At 45.3% G+C, this 21,519-nt stretch overlaps 1 protein-coding gene across 1 annotated transcript in view; it reads left to right on the forward strand.

Moving 5' to 3' along the window:
- POLN (DNA polymerase nu) overlaps positions 1-21,519 on the forward strand; it is a 61,480-nt gene that overhangs the window by 9,052 nt on the left and 30,909 nt on the right. Inside the window, exons 8-19 of the mRNA XM_054172088.1 lie at positions 1,504-1,509; positions 2,920-2,982; positions 4,268-4,328; positions 4,795-4,859; positions 6,210-6,293; positions 6,752-6,841; positions 6,923-6,979; positions 7,957-8,010; positions 8,206-8,271; positions 12,996-13,053; positions 15,988-16,065; positions 16,947-17,061. Of these exons, the coding sequence (XP_054028063.1) occupies positions 1,504-1,509; positions 2,920-2,982; positions 4,268-4,328; positions 4,795-4,859; positions 6,210-6,293; positions 6,752-6,841; positions 6,923-6,979; positions 7,957-8,010; positions 8,206-8,271; positions 12,996-13,053; positions 15,988-16,065; positions 16,947-17,061 (797 nt within the window). The remainder of the gene's footprint in view (positions 1-1,503; positions 1,510-2,919; positions 2,983-4,267; positions 4,329-4,794; positions 4,860-6,209; positions 6,294-6,751; positions 6,842-6,922; positions 6,980-7,956; positions 8,011-8,205; positions 8,272-12,995; positions 13,054-15,987; positions 16,066-16,946; positions 17,062-21,519) is intronic.

Below are 21,519 nucleotides of genomic sequence, written 5' to 3' on the forward strand. Positions count from 1 at the left end.
AATCCACAGATGCCAAGTGGGCTTAGCCTCTACAGAGGCCAGTTGTGTCAGCACATACCCACTAGTACAGATATTTCTGAGGAAACCAGAGCCAGTTTGAAACACCATCTGCAAACTGCAGTTGTTGAGAAGCTCCTGCATGAGTTAAGCTGTCAGTGTGGGGAGTGGACAGGGAAAGAGGCAGAAGCTATAAACTTGGTTATTTCTTTGTGATATTCCTCCCTGTGAGTCAGCAGCCTTAATTTTGTCTCTTTCCTTAGCTTGACTCAGCCTTTTGTTCTTCATATATCACATCTATTCTTAGTTGTCATGCTTAAATTTGGCATCCTGATTCCCAGCTTTCAGTTCAATATTGAAGCCTTATTTCCTTCCTGCCCTACTTCAGGTCTGGTTCGTTTCCTTACCCCAGACATTTCCAGTGCCTTTATGCTGACTTGTTCACCCAGGTCCCAGTTAATGCCTCCTCTAATATCCTGTCATTATGCCCCCTCATTCCTCATGCAATTAATTTGTTTGCTGGAGTCTTCCACTTTCTTTTTGTCTTCTCTGTTTCCTGAGTCCAGTTCTTCCTGTGAACAGATTTCTCTCTTCAGCCTTCTTGCTCCAGCTTTACTGGTGGGGTCCTAGCAGCCTTCCTTAAGGGACTCATGCCAACTGATGTCATGGCTTGTGCTATACTTCTTCAGTTTATCTCCTCTGTATTGTGCTAGCCTTGTCCCCCCAGCACAGTACATGGAATGATGCTGGTTTATTCTGTAGCCTGCTGCTCACCCACATACCCCTCTAGCACAGAATCTGAGCTGATTGCTGCTTGTCTCTGTTGGATATTGTGCCAGAAGGCTCAGCAAAAGGAGTCATAGTCCAGATGCCTTGAAACCTTTGCTGAAACAGGTGCTGAACACCATACTGCTCTTGTCCTTGCTGCATTTGCTGATGAGGAATCTCAATGTCAACTGGAACCTCTCATTAGGCTTACTTCTGCCTCCAGAATGGGACTGAGGAAGCTGCCTGTTTCTGAAAGCACAGTTATTTCACAGACAGCTTGTATGTTCCAGAACCAGGAGATGTGGATGGCTGATAGCTTTTCACTGGATTATGGGCCTGCTTAAATTAATCTTTCTGAGGCAGAGAGTCTTCACTGACAGGACACAGGACTAGACTGTTACAAAGCAAGGATGATCACCAGTGGATCTAACTGTTTCATCTGTGAAGAGAGCTCTCTGCATCCTACATTCAAGTGTCTTTTGCTTCTCAGTCTTGCAGTGCTCAAGTCTGCTGTAGGGCAAGAGGAAGCCTTCACAGTGGGTGCCCATGCTGTCTACTCACAGATCATAGAATCACAGAATCATAGAATCAACAAGGTTGGAAAAGACCTCAGAGATCATCAAGTCCAACCTGTCACCCAACACCTCATGACTAACTAAACCATGGCTTCAAGTGCTACATCCAATTATTTTTTGAGCACTTTTTGGACAGTGACTCCACTACCTCCCTGATGACCAGTATGAAGTTGTATGGGCTTGAGCTGAAGATGTATAGCCCTTGAGCAGGTGGGGAGCCTGCATGGGCTGTCAGTGGAATTCATTATCCCATTTTCACTTTGGGACTTTGCTAGGACATGCTTCTCACTAAAAGACACCAGCTTAAGTAGGATCTCTTTAGTTTTATCTGCTGTTATCTTGAGCCATCTGGTCATTGGAAGATAAAAACAGCTATGGCCCAGCAGAAGCATGTTCTGAATGCCTGAAACACTGCTGCCCCTCTGTTTTATGGGATGTGTCTGCAGCAAAGATTACCCCAAAACTTGGATAACTCTGGGTTTAACATGAAACATAGCTTCTTGTAACGAGCAGCTGTCTTCCACACTTCTGTTAGAGCTGATAATTCTCTTAAAGATTAGTTGGAGAACTGTGATAAAGATCCCCTGATGGTTCTTCCCCAGCTATACACCAGAGTGCAGGCCTCTGCAGCAATAATGTGTTATCATTTGTCCTAATAGGAAGTGATTTTCAGTCTGCTCTGGCTCTATTGTGTTTGAGCAGCAACAAGCAATTTGGGTTCCTTCTGCATTCTGTTTGAATCAAATAGTGAATGAAGCATTGCTCTTGTCAGTCTGCATCTGCTGCAATGCTTTGGTACCAGACTTTTGTTTTTCTTCAAATAATAGGGCTGGTTTGCAAACAATAGGCCAGAATCATGAGTTTGGTGTAGAAGGCAGATTTTTGTAGCCTGTTTGGAGGATGGAGTCTGTTTCCTTGATTCGTAGCTGACTCTTGTCCTGGGAGGGCACGGGATAAGGTGTGGAAGATATTCCAGTGTTTCAGTCCATGCCTACCCTCACTCTCTAGAAACAGAACCAGGAGACTCTGAGAGTCATCCTGAAGACAAGGAGGAGATAATGGCAGCTAGTTCAGGGAGTAATTCCTGCAGAAAACCCTATTCAGATGGGAAAAGTTGTCCAGGGGTACCTTCTCATAAACTCAGAGGAGCAGCTGTAGTGAAAGGAGGAAACAAAGGATTTTCTCCTCAGTTTGCAAGTAGTAACAGAATTCTGACTGTAAGGTCAAAGGCAGTGATGCTATTTCTCCAGACTCAGTCTGTGCAAAGTGCACATAAAGGAACAGCTAAATTCTTGAATATCCATGATCTGTACTGCTCTGCTGGTGAATTGTTTGTCAGACATCTGGGGATCTTGTCAAATGTGAAATATAACAGGAGACATGCACAAAAAAAGTATTTGCCTGCTCTAATCCCTCTTAAAATAGACACTATTCCAAATGGAATAGAACAGAATTAACCAGCTTGGAAAAGACCTTTGAGATCATTGAGTCCAACCTATCATCCAACACCATCTATTCAACTAAACCATATTTCTGATGGCATTAAAACTCTTGATTTTTTTAAATGTATTTGTATCAGAACTTAGGTGTGGACTTGGAGAAGCTTTATAATGTCATGATGGATCTTGCTCAGGACTTAAAGGTAAGATATAAAAAGTAGTTACTTGGATATAGCCTTGGATAGGTTATCCTCCATTAAAGAGAGTTAGTGATTCATACATCCATGGAATGGTTTGGGTTGGAAGGGACCTCCAAAGGTCCCATCCAGTCCAACCCCCCTGCAGTCAGCAGGGACATCATCCACTAGATCAGGCTACTCAGAGCCTTGTCAAGCCTGACCTTGAATATCTCCAGAGATGGAGCCTCAACTACCTCTCTGGGCAACCACTTCCAGCGTTCCCTGACCCTCACGGTGCAGAACTTGTTCCTAACATCCAATCTAAATCTGCTTTTCTCTCAATTCATACCATTGCCCCTCATCCTGTCACTGCAGGCCTTTGGAAACAGTCCCTCTGCAGCCTTCTTGTAGCCCTCTTCAGATACTGGAAGGCTGCACTAAGGTCTTACTGGAGCCTTCTCTTCTCCAAGCTGAACAAGTCCAGCTCCCTCAGCCTGTCCTTGTAGCAGAGGTGCTCCAGCCCCCTGATAATTTTTGTGGCCCTCATCTGAACCCACTCCATCAGGTCCACGTCCTTCCTGTGTTGAGGGCAGCAGAGCAGAGGGGCAGAATCACCTCTCTCCATCTGCTGACCATACTTCTTTTGATGCAGTCCAGGATGCCTTTAGCCTTCTGGACTGCAAGTGCACACTGTTGACTCATGTTGGCTTAATCTGGATATCTAAGTGACCCAGCAATACGATGAAACAATCTGAGGAGAGGTAATGGAGAAACACCAAAGGCACTTGCTGAGAGCCAGACTACAGGAGTTGTTTTTGGACAAGTGTTGCTGTCCAGTTGCTTTCAGTGGTTAGAGGGAAAACAGACTTCCTGTTCTTTGTAACTAAATTGGGTACATAACCCTGTCATCTCTTATTTTGTTCCTGATGAAAACCAAGTTATGAGTTCTGAGTGGCTGCTTAATTATTCAAGTGAATGAAGAAAAAGGGGATTGCTGTTTCCTGTTAAAATGGATCTGGCTCTGAGAAGAAACAATGTATAAAGATGAGGGATGTCTATTTCTTTATTCCTGTACCAAAAGATTGCTATTAAAACAATGGTTTCCTATTCCCCACAAAAAGAAGTGCTGATGGGCTGCAGTGTTTAGATATTATAATTTACACTAATTCATAGTTCATTCCACAAGCAATGGAAAAGGGAACTACACTGAAAGTGAGATACTGGAAAACAGGTCCACAGAATGACATTCCTTTGTTTTCACATAAAAATTGGCTGATACTGAGGAATTTGTTTGCATCTTGCTTTCCAGGTTCAAGGTTTGTGGAAATTATATTGCACGTTAGAGCTTCCACTCCTCAAAATTCTGGCAGGTATGAAAGTTCAGTTCAAAATATGGGTTTCACTGTTTAGGATAAGGAAACTGGAAGAAGCTGGATTGAGATGAGACATGAGGAAGAAATTGTTCTTCATGAGGGTGGTGAGGCACTGGAACAAGTTGCCCAGAGAAGCTCCAAGCCTGGCAGGGTTCAAAGGCAGGTTAGATGGAGCCTTGAGCAAGCTGGTCCGGCAGGAGGTGTCCCTGCCCATGGCAAGGGGTTGGAAGTAGATGATTTTTGAGATCCTTTCCAACCCAAACCATTCTAGAATTCCTTGATTCCATTTTCACACAGCTGCTGACTATGCTCCAGTAGAAAGTTACACCTCAGAATCTTAAATGTGATCTTACCCTCCTCCTGACAGCTGTGCAAGGTTGAGTTTCCATTTAGCAGCCTGAGAAGCAAGCAAGAGCAAAACTGTCAGCTGTTAAGCGTTGTCATTGTGCAATTGTATTTACAGTGATGGAGACACACCAAATCCATGTCAACAAACAGGAGCTGAAAAAAACATCAGAGATTCTGGGGGTAAATGTTGTCTTTATTTGTTTCTCTTGGAAATTGTATTGCATCACCTTCCTGCTTTTAGCGAGGGTAGTTGATTAAAGAGCAGAGGAAGCTTTTTGTCTGGTTCCAGCTTACATGACAGCTTGGGGTTTCCAGTGGTTTTTGTGATTTTAAAATGTATTATTGTTGTTTACTGTTATTATCTTAATTACTATTTATTCTATTATCCTGATCATTGTTATTATTGTTTTGTTGACACTTTGTTATTTGATTGATTGTATAATGGCTTCATTATATTATTGTATTGTGATGATGGTCCTCCTTCCTCCTGTATTTTGTAGCATTCTTTCCTATTCTGTAGCATAAAATCATGTGGTGCCATGGTTTAGCAGTCATGAGGTCTTGGGTGACAGGTTGGACTTGATGATCTTTCAGGTCTCTTCCAACCTTATTGGTTCTGTGTGATTCTGTGATAAAATCTGACTAGATATTCACAGAGTATTTCTCACAGCTCTCTATAGACTTTCAGTGCCTGAAGAGGGGCTACAAGAGACCTGGGGAAGGACTTTATACAAGAGCTTGTAGTGATAGGATGAGGGGTGATGGAGGGCACATTTAGGTTGGAGATTAGGACAATATTCTTTACAGTGAGGGTGGTGAGACACTGGAACAGGTTGCCCAAGGAAGTCATGGATGCCCCCTCCCTGGAGATGTTCAAGGCCAGCTTGGATGAGGCCTTGAGCAACTTGGTCTAGTGGGGAGGTGTTCCTGTCCATGGCAGTGGGGTTGGAACTAGATGATCTTGAAGGTCATTTCCAACCTAAACCATTCTAGTATTTTATGATTCAGGAACCTAAATGATTGCTCTACAAAATTAGATGCTTATTACTACAGCAAATCCCCTTCTCAGATGAAGACACTGTCTCAAGCTGGCCTAAACCTCAGGGGAGGTTTAGGCTGGATGTTAGGAAGGAGTTCTTCCCAGAAAGAGAGATTGGCCATTGGAATGTGCTGCCCAGGGAGGTGGTGGAGTCACCATCACTGGAGGTGTTTAGGAAGAGACTGGATGGGGTGCTTGGTGCCATGGTTCAGTTGATTAGGTAGTGTTGGATGATAGGTTGGACTTGATGATCTCAAAGGTCTCTTCCATGCCATTCCATGCCATTCCATGCCATTCCACGCCATTCCACTATAGATTAAAGAGCATACAAGCAATCTGCTAACCCGAATGTTGACAGCCAGCAGTGATTACACATTAATCAAGGACCCTGTTTGTAAATAGAAGTCCAAAATACTTGTTAGGTTAGGAAGCAGCAGATAGTGAAAGAAACAACCATGTAAGCAAAACAATTCTGCTTTACCCATTTCTAGTTACGACTCAAAGAGCTTGAGCAGGAAGCTCATCAGGTTGCTGGAGAGCGATTCCTTTTGACCAGCAGCACTCAGCTCAGAGAGGTAGTATTTATACCACTGTTGGTATGTAAGTCATGTCAATTGTTATTGATACAGAAGAATTACTAAGTATGTAAAATAGTCCTTGCAGTTCAGAATTCTTTTCCTTCCACATTAATGAGCTTGTTTTCTGATTTTTATTGGAGGACCTGTCAGCTTTTCATAACTGTAATGATAGTCAGTGTTTGGGTATATTTATAGCTGAATATGTATAGGATATAAATTGGATATGTATTGGAAATTGTGTATTTCACTTTAGTAAACACCAGTCTTTCAAGAGCTCAAAAATAAAGGCTTGGCCTTCTCCATCCCGTGACAGCTGTCTTTGCCACAGTGTGCTCTATTCTCCTTCAAATCTGCTTTCTAGACTTAAGTCCAGGCCCCACACACATGTTTTTCCTTTCTGTTTCAGCACCTGCCAACACTGGAACGTTTCTCTTCTGTGTGTTTTCTTACTCTAGGTACTATTTGAAAAGCTAAAACTGCACACACTGTGTGAGAAACTTCACAGGACTGAAATACAACAGCTTGTGTCCACCTCAGAAGTTGTGGTGAGATGAGGAGAGGGGCTCCCTCAGCCTGTCCTCATATAAATAAAGAGAAAAATATAATTCACAGTCTTTATTTTGCAGCTACATAAGTTGAAAGATCTTCATCCTTTGCCTAAGATAGTTTTAGAGTACCGACAGGTGAGCTGATATTTTTCATGTGATGTAGTTGCACTGATGCAAAATCAACTCTACCAAGGCTGGTGCTAAACCATGGCCCTCAGCACCACATCTCTGCCTCTTTCAAACACCTCCAAGGATGGGGATTCAACCACCTCCACTGGCAGCCTGTTCCAGTCTTTGAGAACCCTTTCAGGGAAGAAGTTTCTTATATTGTCCAACCTAAACCTCCCCTGATGTAACTCGAGACCATTTCCTCTTGTCCTATCACTTGTTACTAGGGACATGAGGCCAACCCCATCCTGGCTCCAGCCTCCTCTCAGGGGGTTGTAGGGAGTGAGAAGGTCTCCCTCAGCCTCCTTTTCTCCAGAGATGTAAAGGAATAAATTCCAGTAGATTACAAGCCCTACAAGGACAGGCTATGGGGGCTGGGATTATTTAGCCTGGGGAAGAGGAGGCTCAGGGGAGACCTTATTGCTCTCTACAACTACCTGAAGGGTGGTCATAGCCAGGAGAGGGTTGGTCTCTTCTCCCAGGCAACCAGCACCACAACAAGGGGACACAGTCTCAAGCTGTGCCAGGGGAAGTTTAGGCTGGAGGTGAGGAGAAAGTTCTTCACTGAGAGAGTCATTCACCGTTGGAATATGCTGCCCAGGGAGGTGGTGGAGTCACCATCCCTGGAGGTGTTCAAGAGGGGATTGGATGTGGCACTTGGTGCCATGATTTAGTAGTCATAAGGTGTTGGGTGACAGGTTGGACTTGATGATCTTTGAGGTCTTTTCCAACCTTATTGATTCTATGATTCACAAGTATCTGCAAAGAACTGGCTTTATTGCCCAGCCAAGCACTTCACTTATGCTTAAAGAAGACAAGTATACAGCCATTGTTTACTAAGATGAAAGTGTTTTGTAACATGGGTATGCAAAGATCTTTAGCTTGTGAAATCTCTTTATTTTTATAAACAAGCATTTGTCTGAACTACTTTATTTGTAATTCAGGTGCACAAGATGAAATCAACTTATGTGGATGGACTACGAACGTGCATGAGAAAGGTAGAGATAGCAAAAGGAGGATTTAAGTAGGTCCTAGAAAGGTGTGAAGGGATTGTGGTGTTTCCAGTTTAAGAACTTTCTTATATGGACAGTTATGAAGTGTTTCCTTCTGCTTTTGTAGTCCTGATTGCAGTGAGTTTGTATTGCTGATACTTGCATTGCATGAAGTTGTTGTTATCCTTTATTTCACTACAGGGATTTATTTCCTCTACATGGAATCAGACAGGAACTGTAACTGGCAGACTTTCAGCCAAACATCCAGTAAGTGAGCCTGTTAGAGGGTTTGGATTTGAATTAGATTTGAAAACTAATATTATTTATGTAAAATACATCATATTTTTAATACATGAATTGCTTGTGTTCATCTAAGCCTAGCAGTTGCTGTATTATATGCAAATGTGGGAGAGAAGAATCTTGTTAAATAGGTGTAGGAATAGCAGTAGAAAAGTAGTGGCAAACTACCTGTAGGAAGGTTCTGTTTGGTGGAGTCGTGGCATTTCTCAGCCATGGCCTGACCTCTGGCTCTGTGAGAGAGGGGGAATAGAAGCAGAGGTGGGATTTGGCTCGTGGAGGCTAGAGGGAATCCGTGAAGCTGTTGTCCTTTTAACTTGTGCCTGAAAGTCTTGTCACTTCCTTCTGGCTCATGTAGGTTTGAGGGCTGCCTGTCTCTCTGTGCAGGCACTGGCTTTCAGCTTCATGGCTACAAATGGCATTAGAGCCTTTCTGCAGGCTTGGGGAAAAAGGCCACAAAGATGATCAGAGGACTGAAGAACCTCCTCTATGGGGACAGGCTGAGAGAGTTGGGGCTGTTCAGCCTAGAGAAGAGAAGGCTCCACAGAGACCTTAGAGCAGCCTTCAGTACCTGAAAGTGGCTGCAGGAGAGCTGGGGAGGGACTTTTGACAAGATCTTGTCGTGATAAGATGAGGGGAATGGCTTTGAGCTGGTAGAGGGGAGATTTAGACTGGAGATTAGGAAGAAATTCTTTACAGTGAGGGTGGTGAGACACTGGAATAGCTTGTCCAGGCAGGTTGTGAATGCCCCCCTCAAGAGGTACTCAAAGACAGATTGTATGGGGCCTTGAACAACGTGTTGTAGTGTAAGGTGTCCCTGTTCATGGCAGGAGGGGTTGAACTGGATGATCTTTAAGGTCCTTTCCAACCCAAATCATTCTATGAATCTGTTTTCAGAGCTTGGTCCAGGAGCAGAGATGTTAGATTTAATGGTTATATTGTGACCACTTTGCATGGATGGGGTCATATGGCTCCTTGCAAGACCTGACTGGTGTGGTGTCTTTGGGTGTTCCAGCAGAAAGCTGTCCTGGGAGGTTCTCATCCTCACAGTACTGGTGACTTTCTTTGCTCTTCTTTCACCTGTCTTGACAGTTCAGGTTTCATTCATATCTTCCTACCTGTGGTACCTATTTCTGTTCAATTTGTCATCAGCTAATAGGAAGTGCTTCTGCTTTCTGCTGGGTAAAACAGAGTGGCTATAGGACTCTGAATTAACAATGGAAGGGAGGAGTGTTACTGCTGCTCCTGCTTCTCATGCACCCAGATGGGGAAAGTGGTGGGACAGGATGGAACAGATGAGCACAAAGGTCCCAGTTAACTATTCTGCTGTGGTGCATGGGCATTTTTAAGTTGGAGCTGAGCAGACAGCTGTCTTGAACAGCCCCAGCCAGCACAAGGTGACCTCTGGCCCACCATGCTAAAAATGGCACAATATCCACTTTTCTTCAAGGTTGTTTTTCTCCAAAATAATGCTGCTGAAGTTAGCATCCAGGGTTGCCTAAGGCTTTCTTTTCCTTCTAAGGAAAAGCATTGGCATGGCTGCTTTTTGTGTGAAATGTTTGTGGAACTGATACCATCTGTTTCTGAATCACTGATTGATACAGAAGATGCATGGCAGTGCCCAGCCACTTTACAAAGTGTTAAAGGATTGGGAATACTCCTGCCAGCAGTCATAAATATTGTAGCTGTTTCTGCATTGCCTAGCTCGTTATGGCAAATTGGAGCTGAATATCTGCTGAGGTAGTTTCTTTGTAACTGTGTTTTACAATGCTTTAAGGAGTGATTAAAGCAAACAATCAGGGTAAATCAGCTGAAGTGAGAAGTCAAGTACAAAAAGAATAAACCAAAAAAAAAACCCATCATAAGAAGGACACAGAGCTGTTGGAGCACCTCTGCTGTGAGGATAGGCTGAGGGAGCTGGGGTTGTTCAGCCTGGAGAAGAGAAGACTCTGGGGAGACCTTAGAGCTGCCTTCCAATACCTGTAGGGATTCTACAGGAAGGCTGCAGAGGGACTTTTCATAAGGCTGTTTGGAGACAGGACAGGGTGAGAATGGTTTGAAGCTGAGGGAGAGTAGGGTTAGCCTGGATCTTAGGAAGAACTTCAGTATGAGGGTGGTGAGGCACTAGAACAGGTTGCCCAGAGAAGCTGTGGAGGCTGCAAGCCTGGTAGGGTTCAAAGCCAGTTTGGATGAGGCTTTGAGCAAGCTGGTCTATCAGGAGGGGTCCCACTTAGTGCATGAGAGAAAGGCTGTGGATGTTGTTCGCCTGAACTTTTCTAAAGCCTCTGACACCGTGTCCCATAGCATCCTCCTAGTACCAAAACCGAGGGAGCCCTTCAGCAGAAGTTTGTATGATTCTGAAGGAAAATAGATGTCTGGTCTTTCACTAGCCACTAGGTGGCAATTGCAGACAAGTCAAGATTTGAGGAACGGGTGTAGACAGGCACGCAGGCTGCTACTGCTGTGTGACCTTCTTGATCTTCCTATTTCCTCTATTTAGTGAGCCACAAGCTGTGTTTTGAAAATTATCTTTTCAAACCATCCTTTTTGCAAGGTCTGAATGCACCTTCTGCCAGACCAGCTTGCTCAAGGCCCCATCCAGCCTGCCTTTGAACCCTGACAGGCTTGGAGCCTCCACAGCTTCTCTGGGCAACCTGTTCAGTGCCTCACCACCCTCGTGGGGATCAATTTCTTCCTCATGTCCCATCTAGATCAAGCTTCTTCCAGTTTAATTACAGATATATAATGGTGATCCCAAGACTGGAAATGACACTGTTCTGGTTTGGGTGGTTTGCTCTTTTACTTCTGCTCTAAATTTCAATGGCTTTTGCAGTCTGCTTAAGTTTAAGATAACAGTTTTGAGTTGAGAATTACACAGAAAATGATGAATCTGATTTGGACATCAGTTAGCATCGTTCCCATCTCCTGAGTTCACAGCATCCCATAATATTATGGTGTTCATCTTGCTCTTAAACCACTCACAAATCCATTCTGTGGAGCTACAGACATTGAGCTTGATAGCCATTACCTCTTGTCATCTGTTACCTTTCCAGATGAAGAGGCATAATGACATAAAATAACAGAAGGAAGCTCTTGTGTGTCATCTTTCATGCTTTACTGGAGCTGCATGAACCCAGACCTCTAAAGAAAAATCTGCTGGTTTCCCCAGCCCTCTGTGTTTGCTCACAAACTTAGCTGTCCCTTCAACCTTCTCTGATGTGCTGTGGCTAACAAAAATCTCCTTGATTTTATCATGCACCTCAAAAAAAAAAGTGGCAATAGATATTAGAAAAATGGCTTGAGCCTCAGGATCCTGAAATGGGTTGGCTTGGGAGGGAACTTCAAGATCATCTAGTCCAACCCCTGCCATGGGCAGGGACACTTCCCCACTGGCCCAGGTTGCTCAAGGCCCCATCCAAGCTGGCCCTGAACACCTCCAGGGAGGAGGCATCCACAGCCTCCCTGGGCAGCCTGTTCCAGTATCTCACCACCCTCACTGTAAAGAAGCTCCTTCGTTGGTTTAAGGTAGGGTTCACAGCTATTTTTATTCTACAGTAATGCAGCAGATCTAAAAATAGGTGTAAATAAGAAGAAAACAATTTTTATTGGGCTCCTAATAATGTCCTGTGGTGCATCCAGAGAGCAGGGTTTGGGAAGGCTGCCAGAGAGAAATCACAGTATCACAGTACCAGTCAGGGTTGGAAGGCACCACAAGGATCATCTAGTTCCAACCCCCTGCCATGGGCAGGGACACCCCACACTAGATCAGGCTGGCCAGAGCCTCATCCAGTCTGGGCTTAAACACCTCCAGGGACAGGGCCCCAACCACCTCCCTGGACAACCCATTCCAGGGCTTCACCACTCTCACGGTGAAGAACTTCCTCCTCACCTCCAGCCTGAATCTCCCCACCTCCAGCTTCATTCCATTCTCCCTAGTCCTATCACTGCCTGAGATCCTGAGCAGTCCCTCCCCAGCCTTCTTGTAGCCCCCTTCAGATACTGGGAGGCCACAATTAGGTCACCTTGGAGCCTTCTCTTCTCCAGACTGAACAGCCCCAACTCCTTCAGTCTGTCCTCATAGGAGAGGTGCTCCAACCCTCTGCTCATCCTTGTGGCCCTTTTCTGGACACCTTCCAGCACCTCCATATCCCTCTTGTAATAGGGGCCCCAGAACTGGAGGCAGTACTCCAGGTGGGGTCTCACCAGAGCTGAGCAGAGGGGGAGAATCCCCTCCCTTGCCCTGCTGGCCACAGTCCTCTTGCTGCAGCCCAGGATCTGATTGGCTTTCCGGGCTGCAAGTGCACACTGAGAGCTGACGTTGAGCTTCTCCTCCACCAGCACCCCAAGTCTCTCTCCTCAGGGCTGCTTTCCAGCCAGTCCCTGCCCAGCCTGCATTTGTGCCTGGGATTGCCTTGACCCAGATGCAGGACCCTGCACTTGGTCTTGTTGAACCTCATGAGGTTGGCTTGTGCCCACCTCTCCAGCCTGACAGGCTTCCAGTTTCGAAGAAGTATCTGTAGTTACCCAAGTGTGAAGATGCCTCTGAAAGGCAAAGTGCTTTGTCTTATTTATTATATGAGAGAAAAGACTTGTGGTCATCAGTATCACTCATGGTTTTTATGCTGCTTATAAACTGTTCATGCCCATGTTTTCATGAACTCTAACTGACAAAGCATTTCTGTTCTTCTTTGTAGAACATTCAAGGTATCTCTAAACACCCAGTTAACATTGCAAGGAGGCAGTACATAAAAGGTAAGCTGTGTTTTCATTAACATGAAGAGGCAATTTTATCTACTGATGGGACTGAGTTCTGTTTTACAGCAGATCAATAGCTCCAGCACTAAGGAATAGAAGGGATTCTTGATGCTGAGTTACACTTTAGCATTTAAACCAATTGCTTTTTGCTGACAGTTCCTCCACCAAATCTGCTGTTTCAGCACTGATCTAAATAGTCACAAACTATTAGATTTTTTTGTTTGTCTCCCTTGGCTATCTTACTGTTCCTTTCTCCAGATGTAATTCATAGAACCATGAACTGCTGAGGTTGGAAGAGACCTTTGAGGTCATCAAGTCCAAGCAATCGCCCACTACTGCTGCTAAGCTACTGCCAGCAAACCATGTCCCTCAGCACCACATCCATGGCTCTTTTAATCCACTTGAGAGATAGTGGCTCCCCCACTTCCCTGGGCAGGCTGTGCCAGTGCATGAGAACCCTTTCTGTGTACAAGTTTTTCCTAATATCCAGTCTGAACCTCCTCTGGAACAACTTCAGGCCATTTCCTCTTGTTCTATCACTTGTATGTGAGAAGAGACCAACTCCCACCAAACTCCAGCCTCCTTTCAGGGAGTTGCAGAGAGCAATAAGGTCTCCCCCCAGCCTCCTCCAGACTAAACACCCCCAGTTCCCTCAGTCACTCCTCATAAGACTTGTGTTCAAGGCCCTTCACTAGCTTTGTTGTCCTTCTCTGGACATCTCAATGCCTTTCTTGTAATAAGGGGCCCAAAACTGAAGCCAGTGTTCTAGGTGTGGCCTCAACAGTGCTGAACAGAAGGGGCCAATCGCATCCCTAGACCTTCATCTTGACTCCATTAAATAGCCTAGGGATGATTCTTGTGTGCATTCAGCCTATACAGCTTTTCCTGAGGAGAGGTTAAAGTTGGGTCATTTTAATCCAATTTAGAACACCAGTAAGTAGTCAGATCCCAGAATGGTAGGGGTTGGATGTGTTGGTTTTGCTAACAGAAGTGAATTTCAGGCAGATGATTCAGAATCAAAGGGAAGCCTAGAAAAGCATGGCCCAGTGATAAGGACAGCAACATGGAATGGTAGGCTCCTAGAGCAGAGAGATTTGCCAATATCAAGTCTCCTTGAGTGCCTGCAGACAGAGCTGGGAAATGCTGCTCAGCTGTTGCACTTGGTTGTCAGACAAAGGCAGACTTGATTTCACAGCTATTTGCTCTCTGCATTTCAAATAATACAGATCATAAACCAGGAGTCTGTTGCAGACCATGTCAAACTGTGACAGCAGTTTCATTTTTTATCTCCATGATTCATTTTTATAGGTTTTATGTTATAAAGAAAACCAAACTGTGTGAGCAGTGGCTGTGGAAAGCTGAGCTGCTGTGCATCACTGTGGCACAGAGGCCTTTCTGGAGACCACCCAATCTATTTGGTTAATGATCTTAGAATAAGTTTCTTATTCCTGTGTCAAGATACACTTCCCAGGGCTGGGCCAATTCCAGGCACAAATGTAAGCTGGGTGCAGAGTGGGTTGAGAATAGCAGTGAAGAAAGAGCCTTGGGGGTGTTGGCTGCTGAAAAGGTCCCCAGGAGCAAGCAGTGACCTCATGCAGCCCAGAAGGCAGCTGTGTGCAGTGCTGCAAGAGGAGTGTGGCCAGCAGGGCAAGAGAGGGGATTCTGCCCTTTGACTCTGCTCTGCTGAGACCTCACCTCCAATACTGCCTCCAGTTCTGCTGTCCCCAGCATGAGAAGGACACAGAGCTGCTGCAATGAAGAAGGGCCACAAAGATGATCCAAGGGCTGGAGCACCTCTGCTATAAGGATAGGCTGAGGGAGCTGGGATTGTTCAGCCTGGAGAAGGCTTTTCCTAAGGGTGTCTAGCAACAGGGCAAGGGGAATGGTTTGAAGCTGAGGGAGAGCAGGGTTAGCCTGGATCCTAGGGAGAAGTTTTTCAGTATGAGGGTGGTGAGACTCTGGAACAGGCTGCCCAGGGATGTTGTGGATGCTTCTTTCCTGGGGGTGTTCAAGGCCAGCTTGGATGAGACCCTGGGCACTTGAGTCTAGTTGAGAGGCAACCCTGCCCATGGTGTGGGGGCTGGAGTAGATGATCTCTGAGGTCCCTTCCAACCTGAGCCATTCTAGGATTCTATGATTTCCCTCCCCACACACACTTTTATGCTGATCAGATAATTCTGTTGTATTTCAAAGCACCATCTCTTTTTATACCCAGACAAGTGGTATTCTCAGGGTGCACTGAGTTTCTAATCCCTCCTCAATGTAATTTATTTCTCTGTGATATTACAGGGGATTAGAATTTAGATGCCTGTATCAGCTCTGCGTTCTCACTGTAGTATTCCCCTACCACCTGTAACTCAGAATTTGGTTATTAACACTTTGCTGCTGCATACTCTAAGATAAGAAAATGTATTTTTAGTTCATCTCTATAGACCCTTCCCTATCTGGATGCCTCCTTTATTAAGTGGTCTGTGAGAACTGTTAGCTGTTGTAGATGTTAGATAGTGTTTTGGGAAGGGTTTAGTCCAAACTTCAATCTAAGACCACCATGGCCATGTCCCAGAGTGCCATGTCCACACATTTCTTGAACACCTCCAGGCATGATGACTCCACCATCTCCCTGGACAGCCTCTTCCAAAGCCTGACCATTCTTGCAGGAAAGAAAATCTTTCCTAATACCCAACCTAAACCTCCCCTGGCACAATTTCAGGCTGCTTCCTCTCAGTCTAGCTCTTCCTCTCTATACTGCAAGCATGGCAGAGATAGAGGTGTTGTACATGACCCAGAGAGTAAAGCCATTGTGATGCTGGCAGTGCTCTGCTAAATTGTTTGCCTTGCCATTTGTGGCCATGGTTTGTGGGTGCAGTAGCCTCCTGTGGCTTGAATCACAATATTTTGGGCTTGGGACTTAAATGTCTATCTCCTCTCCAGGAAAAGAAGAGGAAATAGTAACAATTTCCCCAAGAACACTGTTTGTTTCCAAAAAAGGCTGCACATTTTTAGCAGCAGGTAAGACAGCATGCATTGTCATTCTCATGCATGTTAATGTTCAAAGTTCTGTCATCTCTTTTTCCCCCTCTCCTTTAGAATGTGTATTTTACCAGGCTGTCATACCCCTTTGTATCAGTTCATATTGTTGTATGATGTGTACTGATAGAGTCATAAAATCATTTTGCTTTCCTTTAAGATCATCCAGTCCAACCATTCTCTAGCTCCACCAAGGCTGGGGCTAAGCCATGTCCCTCAGCACCACATCTCTGCCTCTGAAACACTTCAAGGGATGGGGATTTGACCACCTCCCCAGGCAGCCTGTTCCAGCCTTTGAGAAGACTCTCTGGGAAGAATTTTCTTCCAATGTCCAATCTAAACCTCCCCTGCTGCAACCTGAGACCATATTCCCTCATCCTGTCTCTTGTTAATAACTAGTAGAAACCATGACCCACCTTTCAGGGAGGCTTCAGCCTCCTTTCAGGGAATTGTAGAGAGCCAGAAGGTCTCCCCTCAGCCTTCTTATCATAGAATCAGTCAGGGTTGGAAGGGACCACAAGGATCATCTAGTTCCAACCCCCCTGCCATGGGCAGGGACACCCCACACCTCCTTAGTGTGCTTTGGAAGTGGCTGATACATAAACCTTATCAAGTAGTAACAAAGAGCTAATAAGATTAATTCACCTCTGGATGCAGCGAAGGAATCAGACACTTTTTGATCTTGTGGCTGGAATCTAACATCTTCAGGATGAGCTTTTTACAGTCATCTGGGTGTGTTCTTTTTTGAGCATGAGGAAATGACTGTAGAGCCCAGGCTTGCATTTTAATCTCTGACAGTTTGGATAAAATGCAGATATGTTTTTATTTTAGAACAATAGATTTATTTGAACACTGTTTTCTAGATTTTTCACACATTGAGTTAAGGATCCTTGCTGACTTATCCTCTGAACCAGAGCTTTTGAAGCTGTTCCAAGAGCCTGAAACCACTGATATCTTTTCCACGCTGGCTGCTCAGTGGTAAGAGTAAATGGTGCATTTTGGGGGATAATAATTAGACAAAACAGTAAGAATAACTTCAACTCTTGTGGCCCAGTGTTTACAAAAGGCAGCATTTGCTGTGGTTAATACTGCTTTAACACCATGAACAACAACTCCTTTCTGTCTTTCTCAGCTTTGTCTTCTCCACTGTGATAATCACCACATGCCAGTGGTAACGGCCCTGTCGCCAGTGCTGCGATCCCACTGACCAGTATGAGCCTTGTGACTAAAGCTGGTGTAATAATGTGCATGCTGAGAACTCTCTCACTGTGTTCTTGTTCACCAATTCCTTTTAAAAAGCCAGAGCAGCAGTTCAGTAGATTATCCAGCTGAAAAAAGGTGCAGAGCAAAGTTGGTTATTTTAGTATATGTTCAAGCATTTTTGAACACTGCTTGGTAACCACAGAATGGCTCAGGTTGGAAGGGACCTCAGAGATCATCTGCTCCAACCCCCCTGCCAGGGGCAGAGTTGCCTCTCAACTGGACTCAGCTGCTCAAGGCCTCATCCAACCTGGCATTCAATACCCTCAGGGAGGAGGCATCCACAGCTTCCCTGGGCAACCTATTCCAGAGTCTCACCACCCTTGTACTGAAGAACTTCTTCCTAGGATCCAGTCTAACCCTGCTCCGCCTCAGCTTCAAACCATTCCCCTTTGTCCTGTTACTAGACACCTTTAGGAAAAGTCCTTCCCCAGCCTTTCCTGTAGGATCCCTTTGGGTATTGGAAGGCAGCTCTAAAGTCCCCCTGGAGTCTTCTCTTCTGCAGGCTGAACAAGCCCAGTTCCCTCAGCCTATCCTCACAGCAGAGGCATTCCTTGGATGATCTTTGTGGCCCTCCTCTGGACTTGCCCGAGCAGCTCTGTGTCTTTCTTATGAAGCCATAGGGTTTAGTGCTTCCACCTTCTGATGGATGATGTGATAGCTGGGGGAAAAAATGGTACTTCAGTAATTAAACCCCAAAACTATTTCTGATCATCAAGATTACTGATGTGGTGATACCAATCTGTGTGCTGCTGGAGGGAGGGATGTCATTCAAAGGGACATGGACAGGCTGGAGGGGTGGGCCAATGCCACTCTTTAAGTTCAACAAAGCCAAGTTCACCTGGGTTGGGGCAGTCCAAAGCAGAAATCCAGGCTGGGTGGAAAAAGGGTAGAGAGAGCAGTGCTGAGGAGAAGGACTTGGGGGTGCTGGTGATGAGCAGCTCACCATGAGCTGGCACCGTGTGCTGGCTGAAGTGTACAAAGAACCAAAATCATAGAATAATAGAATCAACAAGGTTGGAAAAGACCTCAGAGATCATAAAGTCCAAGCTATCACCCAACACCTCATGACTAACTAAACCATGGCTTCAAGTACCACATCCAATCCTCTTTTGAACACCTCCAGGGATGGTGACTCTACCACCTCCCTGGGCAGCACACCCCAATGGCCAATAACTTTTTCTGTGAAGAGCTTTCTCGCCTCCAGCCTAAACTTCCCCTGGCAGAGCTTGAGACTGTGTCCTCTTGTTCTGGTGCTGGTTGCCTGGGAGAAGAGACCAACCCCTTCCTGGCTGCAACCTCCTTTCAGGTAGTTGTAGAGAGCAAGAAGGTCTCCCCTGAGCCTCCTCTTCTCCAGGCTAAGCAACCCCAGCTCCCTCAGCCTCTCATTGGGCTTGTAAAATGGAGCTCAAGGTATACTCATTCTGAATCAGCACCTGAGGCATGTGAGAGTACAGGACTCAGGGTCACAGACATCCCAATAAATGTAGCTATGGAGAGAGCACCTTTCTCTTTAGAGTCACTTAGCAGCTCCGGATATTCTCTGGGTATTCTAATAAATTCTTAGCTTTAAGATGATATCACTGAAACCTCGTGATGGAGTTAGATCCTTATTTTAGTTTGGAGGTATGTTGCAAATGTATGCATGAAGATGAGTCAAATTTTGTCTCAACTCTGGGCAAGGCTCCAGAAATACCATTCTATTCAGCAACCTCACAGCTCCTGGCAGCCGTCAAGCTCTTAGAGTTGCTACACAGGAACTTTAAATTTAATGAAATATTACAGGCAAATATTTTTATCAGACAGAAGTGTCATGGTGTGTCTACAAAATCATTACATAATGATTCTGCTGACTCTTCCTTTGAGCTTCAGGAAAGCTGATGTGTTGAAGTAACTTTCTGCTGAATCTGTGTTAGAATTACAGAATGGTTTGGGTTGGAAGACCATCTAGTTCCATGAGAATAGAATAGAATTAACTAGGTGGGAAAAGACCTTTGAGATCATCGAGTCCAACCTGTCTCCCAACACCATCTAATCAACTAAACCATGGCACCAAGCACCCCATCCAGTCTCTTCCTAAACACCTCCAGGGATGGTGACTCCACCACCTCCCTGGGCAGCACATTCCAATGGGCAATCTCTCTTTCTATGAAGAACTTCTTCCTAACATCCAGCCTAAACTGCCCCTGGCACAGCTTGAGACTGTGTCCTCTTGTTCTGGTGCTGGTTGCCTGGGAGAAGAGACCAACCCCCACCTGGCTACAACCTCCCTTCAGGTAGTTGTAGAGAGCAAGAAGGTCTCCCCTGAGCCTCCTCTTCTCCAGGCTAAGCAACCCCAGCTCCCTCAGCCTCTCCTCATAGGGCAGGGACACCTGCAGCTTGCTCAAGGTGCCATCCAACCTGGCTTTGAACATTGCCAGGCTTGAGACCTCCACAGCTTTTCTGAGCAACCTGTTCCAGTGCCTTCTTCCAAGTATTGAGTTTACCTTCTAGTAAGTACTGGACACCTTAACTGTTCATCTGAGTCTCTCTGGCTTTCAGAGGCTTACCAAAGATGGCTGCAGAATAGAGGGCATAGCTCATTATTTCTTTGTAGCAATGACAATTGCTATCTCAAATAAGGACATGTGTGGCTATTATGGAATCCCAAGGGACTGATAAATTCTTTACCACTGCTAATCATTTTGAAAGAAGTTTCTGGCTGTTTTTATAGTACAAACTTGGCTGGCTGCCACTTGAAGACAGGCAAGAACCTTTAGCTTACACTGTCCCTGCCAGAATCAGAGCAGCCTGAGCTCTTGATTTCCAATCATCTCGAGCACTGCAGGCTGCTTGTAAAATGTGCTGACCATAAACATCCATCTTTCCTCAGCTGATGTCAGTGTGGGCTCATGGTAATACCTGTTGTGACCGATTTTGGTGAGAGGCAGACATGCTGATTTTGGAAATTGCTCAAGAAAAAGCCTAGAGAGGAGCAAAGCACAGAACTGCTTGGGATTGTCCTGTCAGAAGGACAAAAGCATTTTGTTTTCAATAAGTTAAACCAGACCTGAATGGGAAGCCCACGGTGCAGAAAGGTTTGTTTTGCTCTTTGCAGGCTGTCTTCCTCCAGGAAGTGAGGAGATTTTATTCCTTTACCACTTGCCAAGCAGGGGACCCACAGAACTGATGATATCTAATAATGGCAAGGGGGGCCAAACTGTTGCTGACTGGCAGTTGGTCTAGCAGGAACTAGGGCAAAATAGGGACTCTTGTTTATCCAGCCACTTGGCAGTTGGGGATACTTCCTGACAATAGCTCTATCTGTTGATATCCTGCTGAGTTCTGAAGAACACAGGAAATAAGCAGAGGTATTTTGGCTGTTCCTGAAATAAATCAAAAGAAGTCCTTGTGGGCTAAATGATCCCAAAAGATAGACAAAAATGATACAAGAGGTGAGTGCTCTGGGTCTGTTGGGAAAAGATAAGGTCAGGTGTGCACACATGCTTGGTCTTGGGGCTGAGTAAATACACAGGCATTTGCCCATAGGTGTTTGATACATCCCTGTTTCAAATGCATTCTTGATCAAATAGGTTTTTGATACATCCCTGTTTCAAATTCATTCTTGATCAAATAGGTTAAAGCTTCAGCCTCAGCCAAACACTGTCTTTTTGTTTAGGATACTTCATGTCACTGGAATAGGTTGGGTATTTTTAAGGCCAGGCTGGATGTGGCTCTGGGCAGCCTGGTCTAGTGGAAAGTGTTGCTGTGAATGGCAGAGGGGTTGGAACTAGATGATCCTTGAGGTCCCTTCCAACCCTGACAATTCTGTGACATATGCAGCTGGTGGCCAGTCACAAGTGGTGTCCCCCAGGGCTCAGTGTTGGGGCCAGTTCTGTTTAACCTATGTCAGTGATTTGGATGAGGGACTGGAGGGCACCATCAGCAAGTTTGCAGGCCACACCAAGTTAAGCAGCAGTGCTGATCTGCTCGGGAGGAGGAAGGCTCTGCAGAGAGATCAGGACAGGTTAAATCCATGGGCTCAAAGGAATGAGGCTCAACAAGACCAAGTGCTGGGCTGAGATTTTTATCCCTCTCTCCATAAGCATCACTTGTGAAATGTGTCTGGTTCCTGATGAATGATTGTAGTAGCTGTTACAGTTCTGCATTAAGATTTGTACTGATGGGTGCTCCTCA

The sequence above is a fragment of the Dryobates pubescens genome, chromosome 23 (assembly GCF_014839835.1).
Source record: "Dryobates pubescens isolate bDryPub1 chromosome 23, bDryPub1.pri, whole genome shotgun sequence".
Classification (NCBI taxonomy): Eukaryota; Metazoa; Chordata; class Aves; order Piciformes; family Picidae; genus Dryobates; species Dryobates pubescens.